Source organism: Crassostrea angulata, chromosome 6 (assembly GCF_025612915.1).
Source record: "Crassostrea angulata isolate pt1a10 chromosome 6, ASM2561291v2, whole genome shotgun sequence".
NCBI classification, from domain to species: domain Eukaryota; kingdom Metazoa; phylum Mollusca; class Bivalvia; order Ostreida; family Ostreidae; genus Magallana; species Magallana angulata.
In genome coordinates this window covers 7,039,492-7,053,567 of record NC_069116.1, presented here as the reverse complement: position 1 = coordinate 7,053,567, position 14,076 = coordinate 7,039,492, and the positions used below count along the sequence as shown (strand labels likewise).

General features: G+C 34.2%; 1 protein-coding gene across 3 annotated transcripts; it reads left to right on the top strand.

Moving 5' to 3' along the window:
* The first annotated feature begins 7,426 nt into the window (after positions 1-7,426).
* LOC128188768 (asparagine-rich protein-like) lies at positions 7,427-13,159 on the top strand. 3 transcript variants are annotated; one of them, XM_052860021.1, is made up of 9 exons: positions 7,427-7,473; positions 9,950-10,017; positions 10,187-10,336; positions 10,544-10,618; positions 10,942-11,088; positions 11,696-12,060; positions 12,188-12,278; positions 12,453-12,550; positions 12,671-13,159. In XM_052860021.1, the coding sequence occupies exons 2-9, from the start codon at positions 9,957-9,959 to the stop codon at positions 12,740-12,742; spliced, it is 1,059 nt and encodes a 352-aa protein (XP_052715981.1). In that variant the 5' UTR covers positions 7,427-7,473; positions 9,950-9,956; the 3' UTR covers positions 12,743-13,159. The 3 variants fall into 3 exon arrangements, with proteins under 3 accessions (XP_052715981.1, XP_052715982.1, XP_052715980.1); XM_052860020.1 differs by lacking the exon at positions 7,427-7,473 and adding an exon at positions 7,509-7,791; XM_052860022.1 differs by lacking the exons at positions 7,427-7,473; positions 10,942-11,088 and adding an exon at positions 7,507-7,791.
* The last annotated feature ends 917 nt before the right edge of the window (positions 13,160-14,076 follow it).

Here is a 14,076-nt window from a genome sequence, read left to right as displayed (position 1 = left end):
AATCATATGAGCGACATTTGAAAAATGGCTGGTCTCACCTTGATGTTTTAGAATTGATCGGTTTTACCACAAATCTGATTTCTTATCAATATCAGGAATCAGCACGTTTCCTATCTAATTCCTATTCATATTTCTCTGTTTTGTAATTCTTTAAAATTTTGAGGTCCTTATATAAATGTATTTATTAATACTAAAATTATTTCACACTCAAAATGCAGAGCATGTATGCATCAATCAATAGCTAACGGGGCATAGCGTAATATAAAAATAGCTACAAAAACTATGCAATGATATCGTAGTTAAATTCCAGATTTTAATATTGGAAAAAAAATCAAACTTAAACATTTTCATCAGATGTAAAATGACTTTCCTAACAATACTAATGAGAGGATACAAAAAGAGCGATCCATCGGTCTAGGTGAATAGTCATAAACAACTTTTATTGAATGCGATATCAGTGATGGTTTCTTTATCCCCCCTTCCAAAAAAAAAAGATACCAGAACGTCCTTTTTCGTCATTGACAAGCAGAACTCAACAACTCAACAACAGACGAACCACGCGTTTGTTTTAAATTCTTGGATAGAGGGTTTCGGCGTGATACTTTCGTACAGTTAAATGTATGATACAAATCGGTTGTATTCTAGACACTTAATTATATCGTTCACAGTGCATCCCGTTTAAAAGACCATGTTCCAAAGAAAAAGAGTTTTGTATAAAAAGTCATTTACTGATATTGTTGAGCTCTAAAGTTTTATACAACACACTTATTTACTCTTGCTGATTTATAAAGAATGTAGAAGAACAAGAAGATTTACATGTATAAATTAAAATTACAATATTATGCAGCTCAACAACTTGTACATGTATTTCTGACCTTTATCTATAGATAGGGCTTACATTGGCACTGTTTGCTCTCCAGTGCACTTTTCATAATGATTAAATTAAATGTAGACATACATTGCACGCTTTTAGCCTGTAGAGATACGCCAGAAGTCTTGGTATTGAACTAACTCAACCAGTGCTTTACAAAGACCAGTGATTGATAATTCCATTTATCTATTGCTACAAAAACCAATGCCATATTTGATGTTTTGACAACCTTATTTTACCTTGACGGCTAATTCTAAAGCACCTATTGAACTGTAACATAAAAACCCTGAAAATATCAATGAATCGAAGGAATTAACAAAGAAAGTCTTAAGCTCTTAAATGTCAATATTAAATGAGTTAGACAACAGGTGTTTCTATAAACAACTTTAACATGTACATTTACAGGAAGTGAATTACAGCTTAATTATAATGAGATGTATATTATTTCATTTAGATTCAGTTTTAAGATGTGTTTTGATTTACAACCCTTTACAAAGGTTAATTAGCCACAAAGGCAGGTAGGGCATTATTACAGTTAAAAAAATCCAACAAAATGCATAGAGAATGATGAGTGTGACATTTGTAGAGGACCAAATCGAAACCAAGACCCGCGGCGAGCATGTGCCAGCCAACTCCACACACACAAATATACAACTGTACTGCTACTGAGAAACCGCATCCAATTTCATAAAAAGGTTAATTGATTATTTGCGGTAAATACGAAAAACAGCTAGAAATCAGATTTACATCTATATCAAACAATGCAATCTCACGCGTGTGAAGAATAAAGTGAGAAAATAGAGTGCTCGCCAGAGAAAGCCTTACTTTCCAAAGACACGGTTGTCCTTTGAATTGTAATACTTTAATGTAGTATTGCTGCTGTTTCCCATCAATTGAGAGTCAGAAAGGACTTGGGTTAAATAAGCGTTAAATCTTTGGAAACGCAAGGTCTGCCTCGCATGAAGGACAATTCATTTTTTTCATAAATATTCGCGATTGGCTCCTTCACACTTTCATGTAGAAATCTCACCAATCACGATAATGCTTGCGCATGCCTATGTAAGTAACTTTCTTAACACGAACTTTGTGTACACATTTTTACACTAAACAAGTTTTGCTTTCTCGTTGGTGCGTGAAAATGGTAAATATTCATGAAAACGAGAAAACTTCCATAAATTGGCCAACGTCGCGAGACTGGACGTTGGTGTCAAGCGATTGAGTCAAATAAAATTAGTAGATATTTCATCAAGTTTAACTTTATCGTAAACCTGTGTCATTAATGAATACGGATGGTGTTTAATGCAGTTTTTAAAGGACAACAACTAAAATTACAACATGACACAGGTATTACAGAAACATTGAATGTGCACGTTGATGCATAAGATCAATCCTGTCTAGTTTATCCTAGAAAAAGACTCAATAGTTAATGTTTGAATTTGTCATGTTTTGATTTTGATACAACTAATACTAAAGTTTAGTTGAATACTAGAGTTATAGACGGTTCATCAATTTACAACGATCAAATATTGTGCAGGAAGTATGAATGCTAGAATACAGGGAGAATGGCTTCCAACACTATCAACCCTATTCTGCTGGACGAGATGATAAAAAGATCGAGCTACAGGGTACATTGATTTGATTTGCATCTACTTTAACTTAGAATCAATTTATTCAGTTTCAACATATGAGTAGTAATAAAAAGAAATATATGAAACGAGAAATATAAATAATATAAATCAAATACTTGCATCATCCTGACATGTAATGAATTGATGGCAGTTTTGTAAGCTCTATCATTTCCCTAAGTTTACCGAGGTTGAATAATAAAGATTGATCTATTATTTTTCACATCGATTTAAATAGGTATGTTCTGTTCATTCATAACATAAACCTTGTATTAACAGTTTGTTACTATCAACACCAAGATGCTTTTAAATCAGGAAATGCGTGAATAGATTTAAATTGAAAAAGATCTACATTTTTAAAAATCTATGTTTTAATGGGTTAACTGGTTAATTTCCTCGTATCTTATCGGAGTAAAAATGTTCGATCTCGGGAGCATTAAAACAAGTTTTGCACGAAAATGTTGGATTAGAAATAGGTCATTCACACGGAAATCTATTATATGGCAAAATACCAATATTTTTTTTCGCTTTTAATAAAAAAAAAACTACGTCGTACACATTCGTTTTGCTCGCCCAAAGAACGCAGTTCAGGTGTGTGAAAAAACAAAGGGCCTTGTGATTTTTGTACGATCCACATTGATATCTTAATATTTGTATTATATGCCTTCCTTTTTTCTGCATGACAAACACAAATATAATCTTGACGTGTATATGATGATATACCATGAGGTGTGTATGAACAAGAAGTTAAGACAAAACACTAGCTTATATCGCAAAAATCTTCTAAAACATGAAACATATATACATGTAAAATACAAAATTATAATCATAAGAATAAACTTACATGATACACATTGAATTAAAATATATATATATATAAAACAGTGCAAAACTATACATAGAATGTGACAGTTAAATAGATATTCAATAATCAATCAATCTCAAACTTGATTTCTAGTATCTCATTATAAAGCTACACGACAAGTTTTAAATCAATCCAACAAATCATACCAAAAAGTCTTGAAAACAAGGAATGGACAGACTGACTGACAGACAGCGGTGCTGTACCAAAGTGTATCAGCTGTACTTTATTATTATGAAGTCCACACGAAGATCTATTGAAGTGACAGGCACGTAGCATCAGCTGCCCCCCCCCCCCCCCCCCACACTTTTTCTCGCAGCAACAATTTTTTTTAAAATTTACATATAAAAAATTGAATTATCATGGAGTTGGCCCCACACTTTTTGGGAGTAAGTAAAATTGATATGAAAATAAGGAAATGAGGAGTGAAATTGAAAATTTTGGGAAAGTTTAAATTCCCCCCCCCCTTTTTTTTTCCTTTGCTTGTCAAGATTTTTTGGATGAGTCTGCCCCCCCCCCCACTTTCAAAAACGATGCTACGTGCCTGAGTGAATTGGTTAAACAATGTCAATAATGTCTATGAATTGTGTACACTCGTTATTAATCTCAGTTTTATTAATCGACCATGCAACATGTGCTTCTTTTGTAAAGAATAGCATTTAACAACAATGCATACCAATAAAACTCTTTAAAGGCCAAACGTCCAGGATTTTTCGCCGACCATTTGTTATCTCCTTCTGCCCCTTCATCCCCCTCCCAAGTTTGAGCTGCAAGTTTGATAATTAAAGGTGTTTCTGATAGAATATAAATAGTGTCTGTTTGGGAGTGTGACAGTTGATATTGACGCCCCGAGAAAACATGTTACCCTCCCAAACGAAGCGGAGGTTGACAATGGTTTTTAATCTCCGAGTGTCTATTTCAACTGTTACCCTCCCAACCAGACACAGTTTATTTTATTATACTGAATGTTTTAATTTTTAAAGAGAACTTCACTGTTATTATACAGGAATGACGTGAATTCGACGGCGAACTGTTCGCACATAATTTACGCGCATGTGTAACAATTCGTTGTGTTACCCACTGCCAACTGTGTTGCTAACGCTGCATCTAAACCAATCAGATATCAGTATTTAAGAAAGTATTTAATCATTTCAGTCGCCTTACGGTGAAACCGGGTTGTGGGGGCTATATAGATTTTATAATTCGGTTTGTAAGTCATTTTCTCTTTATTTTACAGACTTTTTCGTCATGGTTTGGCGAATTTATTTCAGTCTTCCTGTATAGCTTCATAATGATGCCATAAAGTTTGACTTTTGTTACTTTTAATCATAAGTTATTTACGTAATTTATTTCTAAATGTGAGTCTTATTTACGATAAGGTTAAATTAGTGTTTCAGTAAATGAAGGTGAGAAAAGAGAAGATGGGAACTTATCGTACATATCCTACTTTACCATTCCATCCAACCGAGTTGGACGTGCTTTACCTCTTATCCACAGGTTAAAAGGTACATTCACGCCTGCATCTGTTTACCCGAATGGACCAAATGAACCAAAATGAACCATAAGATGATGAAGAAATTTAATTTAAACTATATTTTTTATCACTAAATGGGATTGTCCTTAAATAAAAGATCTTAAACCGAATTTTCTCCAAACCAATTTAAGCAATTAAAACAACGACTTTTTTGAAATGGGAGGTTGTCGGTGGTGAAATGTACCATCAATAATATTGTCAAGGGGGAAGGAGGGATGATAATTTCTGAGTTGAATTGATTTGAATTTTTCCAGTTCCATCGAACTTGTTTATAGATTACTAAAAAAACAGCTGTTGTCAGGAAGAGAATACGTCATGTTATTGTGTAATCGATGGCTAATTTGTCATAACACGAATACACCGAAAAAAGTTATTATTAGTAGAATCACAATTAATCGAGGAATGAACTTTGTCGCATTGATTGATAAGTAGGACGTGTAAAACGGTTGTAGCTTCTGGGGGTTAGTCAGATGTCTCAATGAAACAAAACGTTTAGGGGATTTTTATTTAAATCAAGAGAGCAGCGATTAGGGGGAGGAGGAACACTTCCTTTAAGTTCGCCTTTTTTCTAACAATAGCGATCAAAGATGTGGTTTCTTCGGAAGTAAAGGATTCATTGCACCAAAAACTATCGAAAAATGGGGTTTTGTTCGGTTGAAATGGGAAGGTTTACCTGCTGGTTACTCGGTAATGACTAAGGTTGGTCGCATAGAACCGACGTAATCATTCCCAAAGGAAGCGAGGCACCAGAGAGCCGAGATTGTAGACTACTTCATCAAAGTCCGGGGATAGATCACATGCTATCGGTAGGTGCATTAGTTCCTCTTCATAAAATTGTTGCTTTGTGTAGTGCAGAAACATAAATCATTATTTTAATTGAACAGATTCTTTTTGAGATTAGAAAGGAAGGAAAATCTTCAAAAAGATCTAAATTTAACAAGTTGAGTGAATATTTCTGTGATTGATATAATTAATTCATAGAGTCCATTTTGATTTTAAATAACATTGCTATACTACACGACTTGTAAAATCAATCAAATGGTTTTTATTTAAATGATGAAGTAATCTATCAAAATTCAAATATTGTCAACATTTACATTTAATATCAGAATGTAATTCAAAGGGAATTATTAATCATATATTTTAATTTGTTGTAACGGAAGATTACGGCAATTTGAATAAACTTGTTTACCAGTTTTCATAAAACCCACCAAAGTAGAGTAGCTACAATGATAAACTACACATCACGCATGGTTGTGACTTGAATAGCGTGCAGCCAAAGCTTAGCGTTAATTAATAAGAATCAATATGTTTTATCATCACGAGAAGAAAGAGTTCTTAAGTAAAATATAAGTTGAATAATTTTTAAAAGATTTTTAAAATCAAATAATTTTTAACATATATTTGTGAATTTCAAATATTTCTTATTTTGAGACATATTGTTGTATTTTGTTAGAGAAAAAGAAACTTAAAATTAAAGGGAAATAAATCAACGATCACTCAACTATTTGTATAATTGTTCAACTATTAAAGCCATACTTTTACTCGACTACACTGATTCAAGTATAACTTGTGTCCGGTATCAATATTTCTTTCACATTCTGGCGATTTCTCTTTTACTTCTCTTTTCACAAAACATTTTTAAAAAAGACCACTTCCCACCGCCTTTTTTTAGTTACCACCTCAGTATAACAATTAACATCAAATCAACTTGTCACAAGTCACAACAGAAAATTATTCACTTTTTTAACAACCTTTACACCCCCCCCCCAAAAAAAATTCAAACTAAAACATTGAAGATTCTGATCAGTTGTAAAGTTTGTCCGTAGCGATCACATCAACTTTACGCACGACCAACAGCCGGTGTGCTGCGTATTTAACAGTTTATGAAACGGAATTTAATCCACGATTATACAAAAAAGAGGTTGTCTTGATAATTAAATTGTTGTACGTTTCTAACACTACATCAAATATTCTTGACGAGCAAAATTAGGTAGACTTAATAGCCTTCGTGTAACCTCCATTAAACTAAAACACCATTTCTCACAACTCTTTTTTAAATTTCAGATGTATGAAAAAAAAAATCAAAACAAAATGAAATTGCCTCTTCTTGCATATAATTTGCATGTAAATTACGCAATCCACAACTAAGGCGTTTTAATTAATGAAGGTAATCAGGGTTTTACATTTTATGAAGAAGAAAGCTGCCGTTATCTTTTCATAAACGCGTTTACTGTTATGCAAACCATTTGTCTTGTGCACTTTTGAAAAAGACAAATGCATTTTATTTTGTTGGACGTGAACCCGCTTCTCTGCTAGTTCACATTGTTTATATGTTTACATGTTTTGTTGACAAAGGGTCAATATTTGTGGTTTCGATACCTACGTCTGAACTGCGTAAATAAGCTGAAATCATGCCTGAAATAATGTGAGATCTATGGTCAATATGATAATTAAAGGAAATGACCTGGAGACGAAAAACGAGGGGGAAATATGCAGAGTCGGGTCGTGGTCTCCAGTAATTAGGCGACGTATGAACAAGGTGGGATTTCGGTCATTCGTGTTCGGGCCCTGTCATACGGTATGTTATATAAGATGCTCGATCCACTCGCCCGGTCTCTGTTCGCTCTTATTAGCCATGACATTCATCGAGGTTGCTTCAGTATTTTTGTATATACTGTAGAAGTTGTATGAATGTGACGGCGAGTTATTTATTGTCATCTGTGTGCGCTATACGTGACGAACCATTCTCAGAGCTCAACATGCCTTACTGAGACACGGACGCATGCTGTGAACAGGTGCCCGTGCATTCTTGATTGGAAAATTGTACGGTCCATTTGATTCAGTCTTCTGCAATTTTTATCTAAATTAGGAAGAGGGATAATAGACCTATTTGAAGGTAACCCTTTTTGACACAATGATTTTTGCATAAAAAATGAAAGTTTTCTTTCCGTCAAACCTAGATGATTATTTTTGCTCGCACTTACTGCTTAGTAATCTAAAAAATTCAATTGCTTGCTTTTTTATTGTCGTTTGATTGTTGTAATGAAATCCGAAGGGATGTAATGTGTGATGAGACATGGTGTCTTATTAGAGTATTTAAGAAAATACAAATATGGATTAATTTTTGCATGATCAATTTTGCAAAAGCTACACGTAAATGACCATGAAATGGCTTGTAAGATAATCAAAACGTTTGCGTTGGAGTTTATAAAATTTAGCAAGCAATAAAGAATGTTTTCATGTCACTATATTATTGAGTTTATGAAGTTTTACAACAATCAGGACATGCTATTCACGTATGGTTTTTATGTATTTTATCTGAACATGATAAAAAGCTCAAACAAAAAGACCAAATTTTGTGAGCATGACAGAAAACCATAGAGCTCAAAATATATTCATGCTGTCAAAATTGTCGTTAATCTTGAAAGAAAATCAGCTGTTCAAACACACAATAACAGGTGTTCTCTAATTAGATATTAATTAATTTAGCTAAAATGGAAATTCACTGAACAAGAAATATTGTTTTGCAGTTAATGATGGTAAAAAGTCATTTATGAGCTTTTTGTACGTGAATTGCTTGTCACAAACAGAAATGTACGCTTATTAATGTGCAATAAACATAAACTGCTTGTCCCTGTATTGTCATGTTTACGGCATGTTTACATATACAATCTGCAATACGTGCAGTATATGTATGTAAGGCTATGCCTGTAAATAGATTAATTTCTCGGAGATTAGCGCAATATAGGAACATTAAGTTCAGAATAACTTTGGTAATCCCAACACAAATTAATTTATGCCTGGAATGTGAATTAAAGAGAAACTTAACAAATAAAAATTATGATTAAAGAAAAATATAACCTGCTTTCAAACTCAATACATGTACACAAGAAGGTAGATACGCTTCTGCCATCAAATTTTTTGATCGAGATAGACTATGTTACTAGGGAAACTAAAAACAAACATTCAATCTAAATACATGTAACTGCGTTTTCCTTCTCAATTAAACGCATCATTTCTCAATCCTTATACAAATTTCAAATTAATGTGCACGTGCATTCTAACGTATTCTTCAGCGGTGCGTTTTCCTCAAACACAAATATAATTCTTATATTCTACGAATGTGTCCAGTACGTTTAATCATTTAACCAACAGTTACCGCAGATCATGGTCGCCGTCCATATACAAGCGAAATATTCACACATATTCCCCCAGGGTAATGAGAAGTACATTTATATGTTTATTTTTAGTTTGATCTTTGAGACAGCCATTAATTGTTCATTAAACGTATGCTTGACAGGAATATTATCACTTTTGACGGTTTTATGGCCTAAATATATACTGTTCACAAAGGCAAGCCCGCTCTCTCCTTTGGTTATTTAATTCATTGACCTGTATTTCCTTTGATTGATTTGCAATCAATTAAGAGAATTTAATTCAGTTGATCAGTGTACACCATTCGTTTAATTCACATGGTGATAGGTAAATGTTTATGTATCAAATATTTAAAAAATAAATCATTTATGCAGAAAACTTTTTCAGAGAGATGTAATCTGCTTCTTATGATGCGAATGAACGTATTTCAGATAACCGAACCATATCGACCAATGTATGAAATATATGCACGTTGGAGTTTAAAAAAAATTTTGAAGGAAGCAGAAATCAATTTCTATATGATTAATGCATATAGATGAGCTATTTTTTAAAAGATTGGAATGCCATGAAAAATCTAGACTGGTAACCCACATATTCAATCACAGACAAAAAAATGTCATTGAAAGGATTAATAACGTAAAATTAATAACGGAAATTAAAAGTAAGAATGATGTGGTTAATAAGACTTTCAAGTACAAGTGCACATCGAACGGTTGACAGATGCTCAGTGTCAGAATGTTTTAAAAATATGCCAGCTCTGACAGACAGACAGGGTACAAATCAGGAAGCAACAGGGGAGAAATCTGTGTAGCTCAACTTAAATTCTCCGCGACTAGCGAGCAAAAAGAGCATTGGATGTCGGCTACTAACAGTCTAGGTTTTATTTTGTTATCCAACAGATCAAGAATGTGTGTTTTGGCTGTACTGGTTGGGTCTCTCTTTATCGGAGCAGTAGACTCGCGAACAAGTGAGTACGACTGGCTTTCTTTCTGAATAAAATGGAAACTTCAGTGCAATGGTTGACGAAATTCACTATGAAAGTTTTTGTAAACACTACCTATTTTTACAGAAACGATTTAGTTTGACTAGGATTTTCTATGGTTGTTGCTGATAAATGCCTTTTCTTCTTTGAACAGTTGGCTGTGTGCTGGAGTCTGTACCAGGGACCAGGAACCAGTTCACAGTCCAGGTGGTTACGACTGGACAATCAAAGGTTTTTGATTGTGCTAATGGAACCGTTTTCGACCAACAGGCGTGTGTCTGTGTCAACGATATGGACTATACCAGTAAGTGCAGTTCTATGTTTTATGATTATTAAATATAAAAAATTCATTGCCCAGAAAATTAAATAGTGTATGCTTTTTGGTAATATGCAACCCTTTCAATGATTATTGTTATAATGTGCATTTTACATGTGATGGTGACCGATTTACACTTGTCAGTTATAGTGATTGATATCTTTGTGGTCATTGCCAGTATGTTACTGCTTTTAGTGAGACCCACTGTTCCACCAATGAGACGGACAACACGAATTTCAGTAGACCCACTCGTCCCTACAACAAGACCTCGTGAGTATAAAAAATAAGAAAATATTTTTTTTTTACCAAGAATCTTCCACTTAGAATAGATTTTACGCTTCCTTACATATGAGAAAATATATAGTTCCACGACTGTCAAAAGCATTGCCACTTCGCCTATAAGCTGCACAAAGCTTTTACACATATATAGAACCCAAATATACACCTTTGCTTTTCACAAATATTGCTTCGCCTGAATTCAATGAAACAAGTAAAAGATTTTCACCGTTTGTCTTCACAACTGCTGGATTATTGTTACGGACCACCAGGGTGATCAGACAGGTAAGTTGACCTTTCTTCAATTATTTTTGCAGCCTGCTTGTTTAAGCCTCACGTAGACCGACATTTTTACCTCGAGTTCATGCACTCGTCTTCTTGGAAGCCCCGTCCTTGTGCCTATGGCACGCTGTATAATGAGGAGGAATGCATGTGTATAGACAGAGCGCCCATATCTACCTCAAGTAAGTCACGTGGTATGTCGTCACTTCCGCCATAGAGGAAGGAATGGGCGTAACGTAGTGGAGCTGTACTTATAACCTGTAGTGTTGCTCCTGTCTTACTCTCCTGTGACTTTTTCGACATGAAGAAACTGGGTGGTCAATGGTTTAATATATGCTATTACAAGTGCCTTTTTTAATTCATCAGGAAAAATATCATTTAAAATTTCTCGACATAAACTAAGAAAAGTTATAACTTTAAACATTGATATATCAGGAACGTAAAGTGTATACTCACTGCATATTTATAAAAGGTTCTTTTTTACCCGGAGCTTTGAATAGTCCTTAAACAGCAATGACCATCCAACTCTTTTATCGACTCTTATAAATTACTTTTTCGTTGTTAATTGGGAATGTGGTTATCCTTGCATGCTTTGTAAGAAATACACGCACTTCACAGAAGTTTGCTGCTTGCTTTGGTGAAATGACATTATGATAATAGAGTTTATAGCTTAAAAGAGATAAATAACTACTCAGTAATATAAATCAAAACGTCTTTTTAATAACTATTGTCTCTTTTCTCCCTTGAAAGACCCATGCTCATTTGCTGTAATATACCATTTCTTTTCAGTATGCAGACCTAGTTTTGCATTAGATTTTAATTCCAAGCCGATTGCTGATTCTTCCAACATGCAAGTTTACGTACGGAACGAGGGAGTAGAATCGGTGGTGGATGCTGGCCAGTTCAACAAGCAAGCCCAGCTAAACATTCCCATGTTCTCGTGGCTCGGGCATAAAATGACCGTCAAGTTCCGGTTCTTCGAGTGGGACGGCGGGGACAGAGAACAAACTCTGTTTGCTAACTGTCAGCACTCCATCGCTGGGAGGAGGGGCATGGGATCCATTGAGGTCATGCTCAGGAGCGCCACCAAAGAAGTCGTGTTCCGAATAAAAACCAAGGGCTCTGAAATGCGGGAAATAGCTGTCCCCTATCCTGTAAGAATTGTTCTGTTCAAAGACAAATTAAAATATTCTTCAGTTTTAATATAAATCGGATGAAGTATTTTTGTATATGTTCAATATGTCACACTATTAGATAAACATTCGGCGTTTTTAATTACAGACGAAAAGCTGGAAAAATGTAACAGTCACGTATGATGGGAAATATTTCAAAGGAAAAGTGAACGACCGAGAGGCCACTGTACAAGTTCGAGGTACTTCATTACCATATATTGTGGCTGCTAGATTGTTTTCTGGTTGTCAGATTTTGTTTTGAAGTAAATGTCTCGAAATGCCGTTTAATTTTTATTAATATGCATTATAACCTTCAAAAGTCTAGTAATACTTAATATTAAATAGATTGTAAATCAAGCATTCTTGATTTAAAGGTAATATAGAGAGTCGCTCAGAAGGAATCTATATAGGACAATGTCCGAGAAATGGACCTGGCGGGTCAAAGCGAGCATACGTTGGATATATTGATGACGTAAGTTTAAACAATATTTCGCCTTTGAAAAATAAATCTAGATTTTAAACACGGCTCTTCGTCCTAGTACATGACAATTTGGTTTTTTGTCGCACTTTAATTGCTATTTTTCCGTTTCAGCTGAAGTTTTATAAGTGTGTTCTACCGGAAGTTCCTAGCCCGGACTTATTTGTGGACAGAAATCCGGTCTAACGGTTGTTGACGGATCTTTCCCCGTGTGATCGTCAGCCGACCTAGTTTATCCAATAGAAGTTCTCCAAGGAATTCCCATATCGTCACGTGGATGAACTATATTAATTTATAGAATACCGCGTTCGATTTTTCTAATGTTTATACTGCATGCCCAGTACTGATTCATTGGAACCGAAAATAAGCTGTTGTGTGTTGTCATGGCAGCGAGTTTGTGAGATACTCAGGTACATTACATGTCTGTTTGTTCGTATGTGTTGTTTATAATAGATGCACCAGTTCAGTTTATCAGTTCTTTGTTGTAGCTGTTTTATTCTGTTATTATTTAATTGTAAATATAACTGTTTGCTGATGATACCTCATTTGATTTCAGATAATTATATTTATCGCCATTTTCCCCATTAAAAATGATATTTTTTACTTGTTTTCTTTTAATATTATTTGCAACAGTTGAAATGATATTATTTCATTTGACATTCTACACATCAATAATCAGGAACAAATTGATGCGTTTTATAAATAAACGTTTACATTTATGTATTCAACTTTTCAAACATCAACATCAAGAGTAATGAATTATATTAATAACTTCAAACGTTTTTACTTGCAATGATATTATATTATAGCTTTTTAATTTTGAGGAAGAAAAACAGCCTTTTATTTCAAACAAACGATTCAAATGTAGATAAAAGAACGAAACTTGACAAATTCAACAAAAATTCCAGTTAACAAAAATGGTATTAATTATTCATCAAAGATTTCTGCACCTTAACTGCTTGGCGTTCGAAAAGAAGCAGGGCTTCATCACCGAAAGAATATTGGAAATAATGTTGATGGGCTTCGTAATTAAAGTGTTCTCTTCTACAAAGTTATTAATCCCTTCATTATCTTAAATAACACGTGTAGCTAATCCAGAGAGTTAAAAACTCATTTCCTGATAGCCATTTAATTCATTCCACCTATCTAACTTAAGTTTTAAAACACATTTCGAAATAAAATGCTATTTATAAAGAGAATCGAGGTTACACGTCTTCATAAATCTATTGTACATTTGTGTTTGGTGTTAACTTCACAGACCTACAAGAGCTGACACCGAATTCCTGTATAAATACCTGTCTAGCAATATACACTGATTATTTATCGCTTCTATTGCCCTTCATGAAAGGTGCGATGTTGTACTAAGAACAGGACCAGACCACAGAGGTTTACATTCTGCTTACAATTGCTAAAGATTCGTCAATTAGCATCACCCTGTTCCAACCTGTGCAACACGAAACAGCTAACCATCAACTTATCATCTTGGGTTAGACATGCTTTCAAAGAGAACATATGAAAAT